We start from the raw sequence: 16,330 nt of genomic DNA, 5'->3' as shown, positions 1-16,330 counted from the left end.
TCATCCGCCATTACGAATTGGAGCTAGCTCGCCCAGTAAACTTCGGCGGGGACTTCCACACCTCTTCCGCCTTCGCCTTCTTCAGCCGCGAGGAGCCACCGACGTTGTCCTCCACACTTCGACCGCCTCAACCCTGCCAGTTTCGGTGAAGCGGCCTCGTCGATGTAGAGGGCACTGCTCCTCGGTGTCCTTGGCGCTCGTGGAGGAGGTCACAGACGACGTTCTTGATGAAGACGATGATGAGGTCATCCTCCGCGACGCCCACCTCTGCGCCGGTGCGCGGTACTCCAGCCGCGACTCATTCCCGTCTGTGCTAGAGCACCACGGCAGGGGTGCGGTCCGACACGCCCCACCAGATCCGATGCGCTAAATCCGTTTGAAGTGCCTGGGTGGTGGATGTGCCGTTATTGCTAGGGCTGGAATACCATAGCGGGACTTTTTTTATGTAATTTTTTTTTGGTTGTGTGCATCCGCAATGCTATTAAAGTATTGCGTTGTTGCAAAGGCTAGGTGTAATCGGTATCTTCTTTGTATTAATGTATACTCCTTATCGAAAAAGAAGATATGCACATGCCAACAACAGTGTCAGATGATGCATTTTGTTGCCAAACTGAGGATAGTGTGTGCTACGGTGTCAGGTTATCTGCAAATTGAGAGCTTCATCTAAGTAGCACTGACTGATGAGCTTTGTAAAAAGAAAAATTATGCGCCTTGACAGTTGTAAGTTCATCTGTGAACACGGCTAAAATGTAGCTCTAAGGACGACACCTCAGTTGTGCTCACAAATTTCAATTTATTGCTTCCAACCACCAATACTGGTCTGGTCACATCTCAGTTTGCAGCAAAACATGGCAAGAATTGCTACTCAGTTTTCACACATTCCAAATTTTCCCCCGTGTACCAAAATAGAAGTTCATAATCTATTTGTGATATTCAACTGGAAGCAGCAGCCTGTGGAGAGATTGTATCACAGCAATTGCATTCAAATCAGGAATTCACTAAAAGGCCAATATGTATTCGATAATCTAAGATAGAAAAATAAGCTACCTGACTCTAAACTATTAAGAAAGATGGAAAACAATATGAAATTTTGAAGAACTTGAGGACTTCCAAAATTCATCAAGGAAAATAACATTGTAGGCACCGAAAACATGAGCAGCGGAAGTAGAAGTACTAATAATCACACCAAATCTCCGATAAGTTTTCGTATTAAAAATGGGAGAGTAATAGTAAGGAATATGAACATGATTTTTTTTTTGGCAGAGATAAACATTTCTTTAGTGTGGACAACTTGCCCAGGCAACATTATTCCCAACAAATGGAAATCATATTCTCATCCTTGATTAGATTCATATGACAATATACAGGATGATACAAAAGCAAGTATTAAAAGATAGTTCTTTGTCTCTATTAAATCTGGGTGAATAAGCAACATGTCTTTTGAGCAGTCATGCATAGTTCAAACAGAATACAAAACATGCCATGGCTAAATATTGCAAAGAAAGCAATCTCGTGGCAACTCTGGAGCAAGCATAACAAAAAATTGCTGGCAAGAGAACATGTAAGATGCTAACCAAGTAATCATGACTGAAGCATGGTTTGGAAACTGCTGTTACAATATTACTAGAAAATTGGCTTGCAACAATCAACACTATATTTCACATAGTTCACTACTGAACCACACCATGCAATAATCCCACAATAAGATAGCTAGATAATGAAGCTAAGGTGACTACTAATTATTAATCAGCCCCGGCCGAGACTGGATAAGCAGGAGCAGAAGCGCCATCAGCTGTTTGGAGCTGGTACTTCGTGATGCGGACGCGGAGAGCAAACCCTCCTCTCGGGTGCATGTCGGGGAGCTGCACAGACAAGTACCTGCTGCCCACCTCCATGGCCGCCTCCTCTGAGGGCACCGCGCAGCTCCTCACCCTGTCCTCCAACATCAGGATTGGTTTCTTGTCCCCGTACCATGGGTCCATGGGCGCATTCGTCCACACCTTGTACCAGTACCCCCATGGGCCAGCATCCTTGCCACAGACACGCACGAGCCTGACTTCGCACCCTCCGCCGACCCTCTCAGTGATGACCAGGAGGAACAAGTGCTCCCCGTTTTCCGTAGCCAGTAGACGGCGCCGCTCCGCTTCATCTATCTCCAAATCGAGCTTCTTGTCGAAGGCGATGGAGGTGACGAGCCAGTCGTGGTGCACCTTGAGGTGGTCGTAGAGCATCAGCGGCGAGCCAGGGAAGGTGCAGCCAGGCTCAGGGCAGTAGCAAGGAGCGTGCCGGCAATCCAGCCGATGGTCATCAACCAAGAAGTAGGTCACCAAGGTCCGGCAGCCAAATGGCTCGTTTGGGCACGGAACCTTGGCCTCCATGACATAGGGGTCCAACCAGTGGATGTGCTCGTACTCGGCGCCGTCCGCGCACAAATGGCACTTGCGAGAGTGGTTTTCAGAGCAGCTGCCGCACGCACCGTGTCCGGCTCGGCACTGCACCACAGATAGAAAAGAAAGGACAGAGATAAGATGACATGATGTTCATAACAAATTCAGTGAATCAGAATCAAGCATGGATCAACAGATACCTTCAACACAGGAGGCCTCAAGGGCCGATAGCAGAGTGGGCAGTCATACATGGTCTTATCAATCACGATGGACATCTTGGCGTCGTCCACCACAACCTCTCTGCTGGTTTCATGATCCGCTGCTTCTTGCTTAAACTGTCCCTTGGGTGTAAGACCAAGCCTCGGCTTCTTGCTGCAGTTCTCCATCGTTGCTTCCCACTAGTACTGACTGGGGATGAGGGGAAGGAGGAAGAAGAGCTGCTACTACTTGGGGACAATGGGAGCGTGAGGTAAATAGTACTTGTTGGCAGTGTGGCGGACCTTGAACAAAATCTCTGGGGCGGGGCGAAGCTGCAAAATGAAATGTAAATTATTTTTGGAAGGCCAAATGAAATGACAGAAAGAAGCTAGAATTTGTAGCATTTTCAGAAACTTCTATAACTAGATTGATCTTGTCCACACAATACATTTCTAACATCAATAATATGCATATAAGCTACTCCAAAACATATTCATTTCTTCACCATTTCACAAACATGACCGGCCTTGAAAGATCTGAGTTTATTTGTAGGGATCAAAGTAGCACTAGTGAATATAAGATTCATTACCCTCTCACTGCATATTTGAAAAAGAAATCAGTAAACAACAATTTCTGTGACCTAGTTTACAGTTTTCCCCAATCTAGATGCAAAGTTCATAACCAAGAAGACAAGAAGAGAAAATTTAGAACACAGATTTGCCTTAGGGAGAGGGAGGAAGAAGAGCTTGCAGAGCCTCCAGCGGAGCTCGAAGAAGTGCAGGTCAGAAGAATTAGCAGCTAGGCTGACCGCGCCATTGGCAGGAACCTCGAGTTCGGCTGCGGGTGGCTGCTCACTGCAGCCGGCGCCGGCGACTAACCTGAGCTCCAGGCGAGATGAGACCCACCGTCCACCCGCCGCCACCCACCGGCCACCCCGCCGCGCCGCCGTCCAGCCCAGGGGTGGGGGATTGTGAGTGGGGAGAAACGAGGGAGCCTACTGCTGCTGCTCTGCCATGTCTCTCGTTTTTCTTTTTCGAGTAATCCCACTGACTAAATGGGGTGGGGGATTGTGAATGGGGAGAAACAGGCCGCATGGCTTATGGCTGAAGCAGGGTAGGGGCTGAAGTGAAAATGGTCGCACGGTTCATTTACGTTGGATCGTGGACACAAAAATAATCGTATTTTACTACACGTTCGTTTGCGCTGGGATACCCAGTGAACTGGAGTTAGGGCATCTCCAACCGCGCGACTCAAACGGACGCGCTGGGCCGTCCGTTTTGGGCCATTTGGGTCGCCGGCCGGACACGCGGACAGCGGCCCGCGTCCGCGTGTCCGTTTGGGTCGCGCGCTGCGCCCAAGGCGCGGACGCATCGCATAATCCGAAAAACACGAAAACAAAAGAAAAAAAGCAAATTTAAACGAAATTTGATTACAACATATGCCCTATTTTGGGCAAATTTATACATAGCCCTATTTTGGGCAAATAACTAACAAAAGAAGCCCCTATATGGGCTTTTAAATTTATACTAATATTAAAAACCCTCTAGTAGGGTTAGGTCGGCGGCGCGGTGGCCGCCGGTCGCGCCTCGCCCACGTGGGCGTCGTCGGCGACGTCGTCGTCATCCCACCCCGGCGACGACGCGCTGCTGTGGCCGGACCGCGCCGGGGACTCCGGCCACGGAGACCACGGGGCCTCCTCCCATGGCGAGTGGGGGTCCGGAGCCACCCGACGGCTGCGGCGGCGCACGGAGCGCCGCCTCCTCACTGAGGCGCTCGCTGTCTCTCTGCCGGGCGCGGCGCCGGCCTCCCGGCGCCGCCGCCTCGTCCTCCTGCCGCCGCCGCTCCCGGCGGCGTTCCTCGTCGGCGCGGCGCCCGGCCTCCTCCCGCCGCGCCGCCTCCTCCTCCTCCCGTACCGCCCGGCGGGCCTCGGGCGTAGAGCTCCCGGCCCTCCGCCTCCTCGACCTCCCGCCGGGCCGCCTCCTCCATCTCGGAGGTGCGAATGGCCGCATGGAGGTGCGGCCATTTCGCCTCCTCCTCCGCCGCCGAGATCATCAGGGCGACGCGGAGGTCCGGGTCCTCCTCCGAGGACTCCGGCTTCGGCTCGAGGAGGAGAGGCGGTGGTTGCGGCAATGCCGCACCGCCGCGGGCGGCCTCTCCGATGTGGAGGCCGCGCTGGTTTCCTCCCGATGGCCGCAACGCCGGCGGTCGACGCTCCGGGAGCGAACCGTCGCTTCGGGGCCATGGCGGCGGTTTTGCTCGGGAAGTGGAGTGGGGACTTGATGGCGTGTAATTCACACGTTCGTTGGGAACCACAAGAGGAAGGTATGATGCGCACAGCAGCAAGTTTTCCCTCAGAAAGAAACCAAGGTTTATCGAACCAGGAGGAGCCAAGAAGCACGTTGAAGGTTGATGGCGGCGGGATGTAGTGCGGCGCAACACCAGGGATTCCGGCGCCAACGTGGAACCCGCACAACACAACCAAAGTACTTTGCCCCAACGAAACGAGTGAGGTTGTTAATCTCACCGGCTTGTCTGTAACAAAGGATTAACCGTATTGTGTGGAAGATGATTGTTTGCAAGAAAACAAGTAAAGAACAAGTATTGCAACAGATTTGTATTTCGAGTATTAAAGAATGGACCGGGGTCCACAGTTCACTAGAGGTGTCTCTCCCATAAGATAAAAGCATGTTGGGTGAACAAATTACGGTCGGGCAATTGACAAATAGAGAGGGCATAACAATGCACATACATGTCATGATAAGTACAGTGAGATTTAATTGGGCATTACGACAAAGTACATAGACCGCCATCCAACTGCATCTATGCCTAAAAAGTCCACCTTCAGGTTATCATCCGAACCCCTTCCAGTATTAAGTTGCAAAGCAACAGACAATTGCATTAAGTATGGTGCGTAATGTAATCAACAAGTAAAACCTCCAATCTCGGAAGTGCAACAAGTTGCCCGTGCAAAAACCATTCTCAATGAACTAGAGCTTGTCATGAGAATAAGCACAAGCTCTAAAACATCACATGGATAAGATCCAAATAAAACCAAGAAAGATGATGAACCAAACTCGAAAACGCAACAACTGATCTATGCGAAATCCGTTTTCGATGAACTAGAGCTTGTCATGAGAATAAGCACAAGCTCTAAAACATCACATGGATAAGGTCCAAATAACAACCAAGAAAGATGATACAAGGATGCAAAGGTTTGAGCTCTCTCCGAACGATACGATCGAGTTACTCACTCGAGAGCCCTCTTGATAGTACGACAACTAAACTATAAACCGGTCTCCAACTACACTATGAGACCGGTGAGAAAGAAACCCTATCAAGAGCAAACCTTATACTTGCGCATTCCACTTGAGCTCGATGACGACGATCTTGACCTCAACAAGATGGAACGCCTTTCTTGCTTGTGTTTGCTTGACGAAGTCTTGTGGATTGCTCCCCCATAATCCACCATGGGAGAGCTTCTTCTTCGGCGCATCTTCACATAACCATGACCACCATGTGGATTGCTCCCCCATAATCCACCATGGGAGAGCTTCTTCTTCGGCGCATCTTCACATATCCATGATCACCATATGGATGGCAAGACTCAAGCAAAGGACCTCTTCGAGATGGCTCATCTTGAACTTGCACTTCATTTCTCCATGGCAAGCTTCAAGCTTATGAACTCTTCGAGTTGGCTCATCTTGAACTTGCACTTCATTTCTTCATTCTTCATCATGTTGATGTCTTGAAGTAACTTGAGGGCTCACTTCATCTTCATCTTCAAGACATACTTGACACTTGATATCCTTCATCAATTTCTTCTTATTGCAACCTAATACAAACATGTTGATGTCTTGAAGTAACTTGAGGGCTCACTTCATCTTCATCTTCAAGACATACTTGACACTTGATATCCTTCATCAAATTCTTCTTATTGCAACCTTGAAGCCAACATATGGTTCAAAAATTGCCTATGGACAACTCCTACAAATATAACTCAATGCAAACATTAGTCCATAGGGATTGTCATTAATTACCAAAACCACACATGGGGGCTCCATGCACTTTCAGCGCCACCACCCCGAGAACCACACTCGGTGGAACTCTTTCTTTCTCCGGCGGTGGGAGCGCGAACTGGCGTCCTACGATGGCCCGCCACCTCCTCCTCCGCGCAACAACGCCGCGGGTCGCCGGCGTTGGTGGAGCGCCCCGAATAGGACGCTCCACAACGTCCTCGAGCACATTGAGGGCGGCAACTCGCCGAGGCTCACGATGCCCCCTCCATCGAGGGCATCGACCAGCCGCCAACGGGGAAACAGCTGGCAGCCACGGCGCATGGCTGCCAGTTCCTCGTCGTCCGGTTCGGCGGCGAGGTCGATCTCCAGGTCGGCGCCATCCTTGGCGCCGGTGAAAAAGGAGTCGGATTCCCCGCCGAGCCACCGCACGCGCGGCGGCGGCATCGTCATCCGCGAGCCATCGACGGCACAAGGACGGCGCCGCCCCAAGAGCGAACATGACACCTCCAGCGAACGGAAGCGAAAACCGGCGAAGGTGAAGGTGGAGGAGGACGCCGAGGACGCGGCCATCCTCGAGGCCGTCATCGCGAGGTCCCTCCAGGACCTCGTCCCCGCCAAGAACGCCATGCCGCTCGACCAGGCCTGCGCCTGGTCGAGGGAGCAGTGGGAGAAGGAGGAGGCGGAGCGGCAGGCGAGGCTCCTCCAGGACGTCGCTCGCTACTGACGGCCTGCGACTCCTCCATACGGTGCCGTCGTCCCCGTCGTCGACCTCGAGGCCTCCGACGACGACCTATACAAGCCATCGCCATCCCCGCCCCGCACTAGTGGCCGGTGGGGAGACGCCGGCCAAGGCAGCAGCCAAGCGGCTTCGGCGCCGCCGCAGTTCGACGACGACAGCTCCAACGACGATGGCGGCGACTACACGGTGTTCTACCGCCATTTCGGCATGTAGAGCGCCGTGTTTTTATATTTACAGTTGTATTCCCCTAGCCGAATTCGAAATATAGTCGAATTCAGTCTCTATGTATGAACTTCGCCCTCTATATAGTAAATATCATTAAATTTAGTCTAAATTCGACCGTTTTATGCCGTAGTTTGTCAAGTTTCCGTTTTTCAAATTTAGATCGCCGTCTTCGCCTGAGGACGCGGCTGGGAAACTACTCCCCACGCCAAATTTACGTCCAATCCGGACGTAAATTTTCCCGTATTTCGGCGTGGGGAGGGCAAACGAGTGGAGATGCTCTTAGTTGTGAAAAGTCCACAGATCTATTCATGATCTTCACCACTACAAGAAAATCCAAGAGTAATACAAATTATAAATAGGTCTTCACCACTACAAGAAAAATAAGCCAAAAATAGAACCTTCAAGAGATTACTGAAAAATATAGATAAACTGTGATTGTTCATGAATGCTCATAAATATCAAGATTGTTGGTGAATCCAAAGTGTAGGGAGTACTCATAACACACCGGGAGAAGTTTGTGTGTAGGACACCGTCTTTGCAGCTGTGTTGTGGACGAGTGGGGGAGGGGAAGACTTCGACCTTGGTGGTCTTAATTTCCAGGGTGAAAACCTTAAGTATGACCTTCGGTGGTTGTACATAGCAACGGAGGTTACCTAGTCATTTCCTTTTTAAAGACATTGTATGGTGTTTGGACACAGGTGAAAATCCAAGATGTGATCATCTTGGTTTGACCAAACGACGATGGTGTTGCACTGTCACCTTCCTCGAGGCCTCGTTTCAAAAACCTTGGTCGGAGTCTAGGTGTTGTCATCACTGGCGGTGCTCTTGTTACTTCGAGTATCTGGATGTTTCAGTGGAGTCTTTTTTTTTTTTTTTGATCATTCAGTTATGTGTCTAGATGTTGTTGCTAAATGTATTTATTATCATGTTGATATAAATACACTGGACACGTCTAGATCTCAGGCTCTTAGACTTATCTAAATCTCAGTCACGTGGTGTCATCATGTCTCTGTTACAACCTAACCTAGTAGTAAATCATATGCAACTCATAGGCTAGCACGAATCTTAGAGCAAGTCGGTCGATATTTGTTCTCGGTTACAACCCACTTACAATTAGAAGAATCTCAATTACAACCCATCACAAGGTAAATCCAATTGCTAAAAGATTAACTGAGAGATAAATAAAATCATGTGCCTCAATTTTAGCAAATCCGTAGTATATTAGAGCATCTCCACCGGTAGCCCCCAAATAGGCGCCGGCAGGGGCGCCGGCAGCTCCGTTTAGGGGGCGCCGGCACAACATCCTCTATGGATGCTGCTCCCACACCGGCGCCCCTATACGCTAGCCCCGATAGATTTTGAAATTTAAAATGATATTTAAAAAATGAAATTTATCGGAAATTCATACGAAGTTCATACAAAGGTAGCTCGAATTTAAACATAACTAAAACTTAAACTTAATAATATCTATTGGCCGTTGGTTGGGCTGCTCGACGGCCCTGCCTCGTCGTCGTTCTTCGCTATTGCCGCCTGCGTCCGTGCCCGCTTCTCCTCCCTTGCTTCGCGCATCTGGCGGTGGAGCATGGCGACCGGCATCGCAGGGGCTTGCCGGCGGCGCTGTCCCTGCGCTTCCAGCATTTCCCGAGAAGCTTCGATCTCGGCGCGCCTCGCCACCTGGCGGGCGAAGGCCTCGTAGTGGCGATGAGCGCTGAGTTGCACGCTTCTGTCGCTCCACCTCCATGAGGCGGCGTCCCGCCTCCTCCGTGGCCGCTCGCTGGTGCGAGATCTCGAGGCCGTGCTGGAGGTTCGCGTCGTTGATGAACTCATCCCTCTACTCCTTCAACCGCTCGTATCGTTGCGCCTTCAGCGATGCGAGGATCGCCGCCTGCTCCTGGTGGGCGGGGGCCTGTGGCGGCTCCCCCGACTGCGCTGCCTCCTCCGCCTCCTCTTCTTCCATGACTGCGACGTGGACCTCGTCCCACGCCGCAGACCGTGGGTCTACGTCCTCGTCGGTGCTGTAGTCGGCGTCAGCCTGCGGCTCCGGCTCGGGCTGCGGTGGTGGCGGAGGCAGCGCGCGGCCGTTGAGGCCATCGAGTAGGTGGTCTTCAGACGGCGCGTCATTTTGATGTGGAGAGGAGAGAATGGAGCGGCGGTGGTGGAGAGGAGAGAATGGAGCGGCGGTGGTGGACGACGGACGTACTATATAGCGGTGGCAACTACCCACATTTACGCCGACTGGACGCCGCGTGGCCAGTCGCGGCTCTCTTGGCCGCCTCGGTTTCCGCGCGGGAGACCATTAAACGCCGACGACCAACCTTCCCGCGCCGCGGCCGATGCGAACTGTCGCGTCCTCTCGCTGACAATGCGCCCCCACCCGCAAAAACCGTCGCTCCGCAAGGCGCCAGTGCGTCCGATTCGCGCCCTTGGTGAAGGGGCCGGCACGGGGATGCCGGCGATTCTATTGGGCTCGAAAAATGGCCGGCGCCGTTTGGGGCGCGCCGGTGCGAGCACAAAAACGACGCCGGCCCCCAAATCGCTATCAGGGCCGCTATCGGAGCCGCCGGTGGATATGCTCTTACCCTTATCGAAAAAGATCATAGAGCGCACAGTGGCAGTCACACCGAAACAAACAGCCACGGTTCATACCATTGCAGGGTCAAGTTTTCAAAGGAAAACATTCAAAAGTTTTAAGAGAGAAATGGAAAAGCTCCCCTGTTCCCATCTGCTCCTTCACGTCATCACATGAGGCTAGCCTCTCTCTGCCAACGCCTTGCCGATTTGAGGCAAAAGGCTCGTAGCCAAAGTGCTCTGCAAAACCATCTGCTCCGTCTGGACAAACCCAGTTCGGGAAGCACTTCTCGGCAGGCCATATGGTATGGTCCAGTCTCGGACTTGTGCTCCGGTGCTTTCTGAAAGTTTGATTTGCACAACTTTCAAAGCAAGATCAAAGGCTGTGATTAGGAGGAGTGCGACGTGGGATGTGGGCAGTTGCACGCTGCGGTGATCACAGCCATCCATCTGCTTTGGGAAGCGTGCAACAAAAGTCTTGGAAAGCACAGGAGCACTCCTCAAGTGATAGTTGTTATGCGAAGGTAAACGATATTTGATGCCAAAGGTTATAATAAAGTTAAAAGGAACAGTTGAGGGGCATAAAAAGTTTGAGAGCAGGTTCAAGTCGGCATTTTGTAAGGGTATGAAACAAATTCATCCGGAATATAGGGGCTTCTCTGGATTGTACCTTGAGGTTGTGATCTAGGAGTAGTAACAAGACTGAAGGTGGAGAGAAACCAACTGTAATAAGGTGGCTCACGAGTTAGCACATTTAGGTTTAGCCACGAAGAAAACATATATAGAAGTTTCATAGTTAGCTATTTGTAGACTATTATTAGGCTTATATCATGATCATAAAAGAGTTGGAGAGATTCGAAGTGATCTTCCTTGCATCGGCTTCTGAAAGATGAGGAATTCGTGGCCGAAATCTCCCTATCCTTGGTTGTTGCGAGACGCGCTTCCATGCGAGGGCAACACCCTTCATCGTTCGCTTGATTGATCAGCCGCCTGCCGGCGTCGATTGAGGTCAGCTTGTTCATTTGCTAATCGAACTCTATTCCTCTCCAAAATACCGTGATATGCGTTGAGGGTTCCTGCCAAAACTCCCAAGGGAATTCGAGTGTTATTGGCTACTACAACATTGCGAGCAATCTCCCACTCTTCCTCAGTGATGGTGTAAGCACTATCATCGTTGCGGGCGCTGGTTTCGACGTTGCGGCGTCCACCACGATTGATGTGTGGGGTACGTTCACCTTCGGAGGGTTCAACTCCGTTAACAGGGTTGAGGATAGCATAAATTTGTTGATGCGCCACTCTCCAGGTAGCTGCCCTGGCGATGTTGTCGGTACTTTCTTCGTCGGAGGAGTACTTGGCGCTGCAGACGAAAAGCGCGTCATCCGAGCCTAGCCCGTGCCTAGTGTTGCAGTTGAGCAATAGTACGACGTCAGATCCGATGATGCAGAATCGTCAGATCCAACGGACATAGCTGACGTGGAACGGCGTGAAGATGTCGATGGCGAAGATGTTGGAGTCGATGTTGACAACGTAGCCGATAGATCGACTATGATTGGGAATGAAGCGGTTGATGCATCAGTCGATGAAGCCACAGTTCTTGACGTGCTATTGGCGAACGGGTCAGGCAGCCGAAAGATACCCTCAGCATCGACGCAGTAGTGAACGCTCCCGAACGTCATATCTAACCTGCCACATAGGCCTGAGAAAGCCAAACGCGACGAGTCGGTGTGCGGAGTAAACTCGAAGGACCCGAAACAAATCGAGTTCCCCGATTTTAGCGATGAAGGAGTCGACGATGGTGTCGGCGATGCTGGTGAAGTAGTGGTCAACACGATCGGAGCAGCCGATGAAGTGTCTTGTACCAGCAGGTTTCCCACATACGGCGCCAATTAATTGATGAGGGTGCTCCCCGGCAAGGCCCACCATGAGGGGATTAGGGTTGACAGAATCCTGCAGGCTAGCACGAGACATCGGATACCAAACTAACGGGGAGAGAGATTTACCCAAGTTCGGGCCCTCGATGAGGTAAAACCCTTATTTCATGCTTGTCTGATCTTGATTATCGAATATATCGGTTTACAATAGGGTAGCCGATAGGATGCTTTGGTCGACTCGCCGAGAGGCGAAGATTCTAGGTTTCTAGCTATAACTTGCGGTGGTTCTACGTATTCAAGTTGTCCCTCGACAGGCCCTCTCCTGGCATTTATATAGCAGGCCAGGTCCCGAGAGTCCAGTCCGAACTCTACTAGGTTACAACAAGATCTATTCTAGTCTTTCCTCGTACGGTGTCTTCTTGCCTTGTTCGTCAAGAATCTATCTTTGGGTAGGTATCCTTTGCTAGAACCGACGTATAGGCCCACCTTGGCTGTTGGGTAGTTTTCATAGGCCCCTAGTTGGGCCGAAGGAGGTAGACTAATGTCGGGTACCCGAAGGGTAACACCCACATCAGTGGTCTTTAACGGCGTTCTAGAGCACGTATAGACACCAAAGGGTTTTTATCCTCCCAAGTAGTGTCCATGAGCATGTGATCTAGTTTCTCGTATGTTGGATCAGGTAAACTGTTAGCCCAAGTAAACGGTCGTCCAATCATCTCAGCCTCTCTCAAGTCCAAGCTATCAATGACAACATGAAACAAGAAAGGCCTGTGACCATTAAAAAGATATTTACTTTTTTCATGACAAAATCTAAGAAAATTGAAATCTCCCCCAATGAGAATGGGGTAAGGATCATCTTTTGCAAGATTAACTAGCTCATGTAGAAAGTCGGCCTTAAACTTATCCTGGGCAGCGCCATAAACAGACACCGGACTCCAAATTAAGTTATCTACTCTGTTCCGAATAGTGAGTTTGATATGATACTCACCATCAGAATTAGCCAAAACTTCCATGGTATCTGTCCGGAATCCAACAAGCAAACCACCAGACCTACCCCGAGGTGGGCGAGAAAACCACTCAAAGTCTATTCCCCCGGATAACCGGTTTAAAAAAACTTTGAGAGTAATCTCGTTTACCTGTCTCAGAAATAGAAATAAAATTTAAATTATAGTCCTTGCAACAATCAGCAATATGTCCGTAAAAAAAAAACAATCAGCAATATGGGAATGTTTAGCCAAGTCTCAAAGACCTCTACAATTCCTAAACATACCATTCATTTAGAAACTATCTTACATTTTGAATTTATCCCTGATCTATGTTTTTTCTTTTTTTTTCAGCGGGAGACTTAAAAGAACATCAAGAAGCGTTTAGACCATAAAAAGAATCTAGCCCCGACTTGTTCTAAGTCGACCTCTAAAATACCACCTATTAGAGTCGAAAGGAGACGACCATCTGAGATGACATGGTCTTCCTCTTCCTCTAAAGGAGATGTCTCAAGGCCCATCGAGGTCTTCGGGATGACCATGATGCGGTCATATTTCAAATGCTTCAAAACATTGGCCGAAACCGATCACCTACGCTACTCAACGTGGAAGAAATTTCAGAATCTCAAAACTTAAGAAAAGGTGTGGAGAAGTTCTTCGTACCTAACGCGTCGAGGTTCTTGGCCGCTTTGCGGCACATAGCCTTCTGCATCATGTCCTCATCCGTTGCTCCAGCCCCATCCTCAGCCAACGCATGATGTCCACTCCGCCTGATCTCCGGCTTATGTGGTGGGTGCGTTGGTTGAGAACGAGGAGGAGGCAACTCCACTGCAAGTATTGTGAGCGTCGACGACCGAGGCGAAGGAGGGTTAGAGCGCGAAGTGGACCCCTCATGACCCCGGTCTGATAACGCATGCGGCGAATCCACCGTTGACGGTGAAGGTGACGGCTGAGGCGATGCAGCAGGTTCCTTCGTCACCTCGGCCGCCGTGACATCCGCATGCGGCTCCCACACCGACCGAGCAGCAGTATCTCCTCCCGACGCCACCTGCTCTGTCCGAACAGCAGCAGCACCTTTGGGCCGGGCGCAGACGTAGCAGGCTAGCAGCAGCCACCGCCATGGCAGCCCGCAGCCGGCTCAAGCGGCGCAGCGCCCGCATCCGAGGCGACCGCCCCTAGAACAGCCTCAGTAGCAGTCAGGTTTCTGAAGGAGAGATTTGAGGTTTGTAAGCATAAAACAACGCAAAATGATATTAACTTATCAAATCAAACTTGAGACCACAGAACAGTCATGATTTGGGTTGACTTGGTACAAAGGAAGGAAATGTTTCTGCAGAGCACTTTGAGTTCAGGCCATTTTCCACAAATTGGCAAGGCATGGCTTGTACTATTATAGAGTGTCAGGCCCTTGCTTATCTGCATTACTAGTTCACAACTACCACATTAAGCAAGCTATCAGGAGCAAAGCAATCTATCCAGCATAACAAGCCAAAACTAGGTACAGTACATTTTGTTCAGAACAAAGAGTAGTTAAACTTTCAGAAGAAAGCATATTAGCATAGTTGAATAACGAGCTCACTACTGAGTAAAACTTCACCGTCACTACCATGCCGATCACATAACATGCTAAAGATCAAATACAGAGTTCATTGCTTCCTCTACGATGTCCTAGTTTGTGGAGTTGTGGACTTGGCGGTGGCGGCAGGTCAGAGCTGATCAATGCGGATCCTGAGCGCGACCATGTCGCCCGACAGCAGCTCCTGGGGCACCGCCAAGAACATGCCCTGGCCGGGCGCCGGCGCGCCGCCAGTCAGTGCGCTGCTGCTCACCGTCGAGGCCATGAGAACTCGCCTGTCCTTGTCGTCGCCGGGGCGCTCCACGGAGAGTTTGCACCAGAACTTGGTCGCCGCGGCGCCGCAGTCCGCCCTGACGTGCACCAGCGACACCGCTGTGGCCGCCGCGCCGAGCGCGCCCAGGCAGACCAGGAACACGCTCCGGTCCTCCTGCCCGACGATGACGTGCCAGCGCTGCGACAGCGGCAGGCAGAGGTTCCACGAGCGGCCGTAGCGGACGGCGATGACGGGGCGGGAGTGGCCGGCGGCGAAGTGGTCGAGGAGCGCCGGCGGTGAGCCCTGGAACGCGCAGCCGGGCTCCGGGCAGGAGCAGGGCGCGCACGGGCACGTGCGTTGGTGCTCCGCCGCGCCGTGGAAAACGACGTAGCGCTCGCAGCCGAACTTCCCGTAGGGGCAGAGAATCTTGGCGGCGCTGACCACGGCGTCCAGCTCGCCGCAGTGGGTGTCGGCGCGGCTGCAGGTCTGGCCGTGGCCGCCGCGGCAGTAGCTGCACAGGATGTGCCCGGCCGCCTCGCACTGCGACAAAAATCTCAACTTTCATGGCTCCGTAGCAAAACGTAAAATGTTTGTTGCAGATAGATTTGGCATCTTGGCAAACAAATCCTCATCTTTGCACCTACTGGTGGGCGATTGAGACGAAAGCTCACCTTGAAAATTGGGGGCTTGAGGGGCAGGAGGCAGCCCTGGCAGAGGAGCGCCTCAACGTCCATCCTCACGTCGATCTGCAACTCCGCCGTGTCTTCCACCGCCATCACGGCGCTGCCTTCTTCGCCTCCGTCCTGCATCACGTCTCCTTCCTCCGGCTTCAACTCTGCCCCTCTCGCCATCTTGCTGTGGTGCTGCTCCAGCTCCATTGGCCAACTCGTATTCGCTTGGGCAGAAATCATTTTTCTTTTATGCAGGGTGTGTGAGAGAATCGAAGCGGGGAGGGCCAAGGCACCGTTGAGCAGAAATGAACATAACACTTTAGCCACGTGGATACCCAAATGGAGGAAAAATAATAATTATCATCATTTCAAATGGGAGTCATGATTTCTCAGATAACTAGGAAAATGATTATGGAAGTATTGCACAATATCATCATACTATCATAGAAATCTTATACTCTACAACTTCATTACATTGTTGCTTACACATACACCGATATATACTGAATGTCAGATGAACTTTCATTAGGTGTATATGTCTCACTACATCGTATATTGCTAGGTATTCGAGGTCGCCAAGCTAATTTCAACCATCACATAACCAAATGAACCACCTGCTATGGAAGAGCCTTAGGAAAAAATGGTGACGCTCGGCACCTCTAACCAAGGAATGAAGAGCCTCACCGCCATCATTCTTGAAGCAACGGTTTATTTTGGCGGTATAAAGGAGAAGAAAAACAATGGGGGAGGTGTGTGGCGGCGGGGTTTTGGAAGATCTCTACAGCCACCTACGGTAACCAGAGATGCAAGCGTTCTCATCAATAACTATGAGTATGCATACAA

The 16,330-nt window shown here is 51.1% G+C and overlaps 2 protein-coding genes across 2 annotated transcripts; both read right to left on the bottom strand.

Annotated features, from left to right (window-relative positions):
* Nucleotides 1-1,562: 1,562 nt before the first annotated feature.
* Nucleotides 1,563-2,915, bottom strand: LOC124665645 (E3 ubiquitin-protein ligase SINA-like 7). The gene is made up of 2 exons (XM_047203041.1): nucleotides 2,588-2,915; nucleotides 1,563-2,492 (listed from the first exon to the last, which is right to left on the bottom strand). The coding sequence occupies exons 1-2, from the start codon at nucleotides 2,771-2,773 to the stop codon at nucleotides 1,743-1,745; spliced, it is 936 nt and encodes a 311-aa protein (XP_047058997.1). The 5' UTR covers nucleotides 2,774-2,915; the 3' UTR covers nucleotides 1,563-1,742.
* Nucleotides 2,916-14,693: 11,778 nt separating this feature from the next.
* Nucleotides 14,694-15,625, bottom strand: LOC124660596 (E3 ubiquitin-protein ligase SINA-like 4). The gene is made up of 2 exons (XM_047198422.1): nucleotides 15,488-15,625; nucleotides 14,694-15,356 (listed from the first exon to the last, which is right to left on the bottom strand). The coding sequence occupies exons 1-2, from the start codon at nucleotides 15,623-15,625 to the stop codon at nucleotides 14,694-14,696; spliced, it is 801 nt and encodes a 266-aa protein (XP_047054378.1).
* Between the last annotated feature and the right edge of the window lie 705 nt (nucleotides 15,626-16,330).

The sequence above is a fragment of the Lolium rigidum genome, chromosome 6 (genome assembly GCF_022539505.1).
Source record: "Lolium rigidum isolate FL_2022 chromosome 6, APGP_CSIRO_Lrig_0.1, whole genome shotgun sequence".
Taxonomy (NCBI): Eukaryota; Viridiplantae; Streptophyta; class Magnoliopsida; order Poales; family Poaceae; genus Lolium; species Lolium rigidum.
This window is presented reverse-complemented; position numbering and strand designations above follow the sequence as displayed.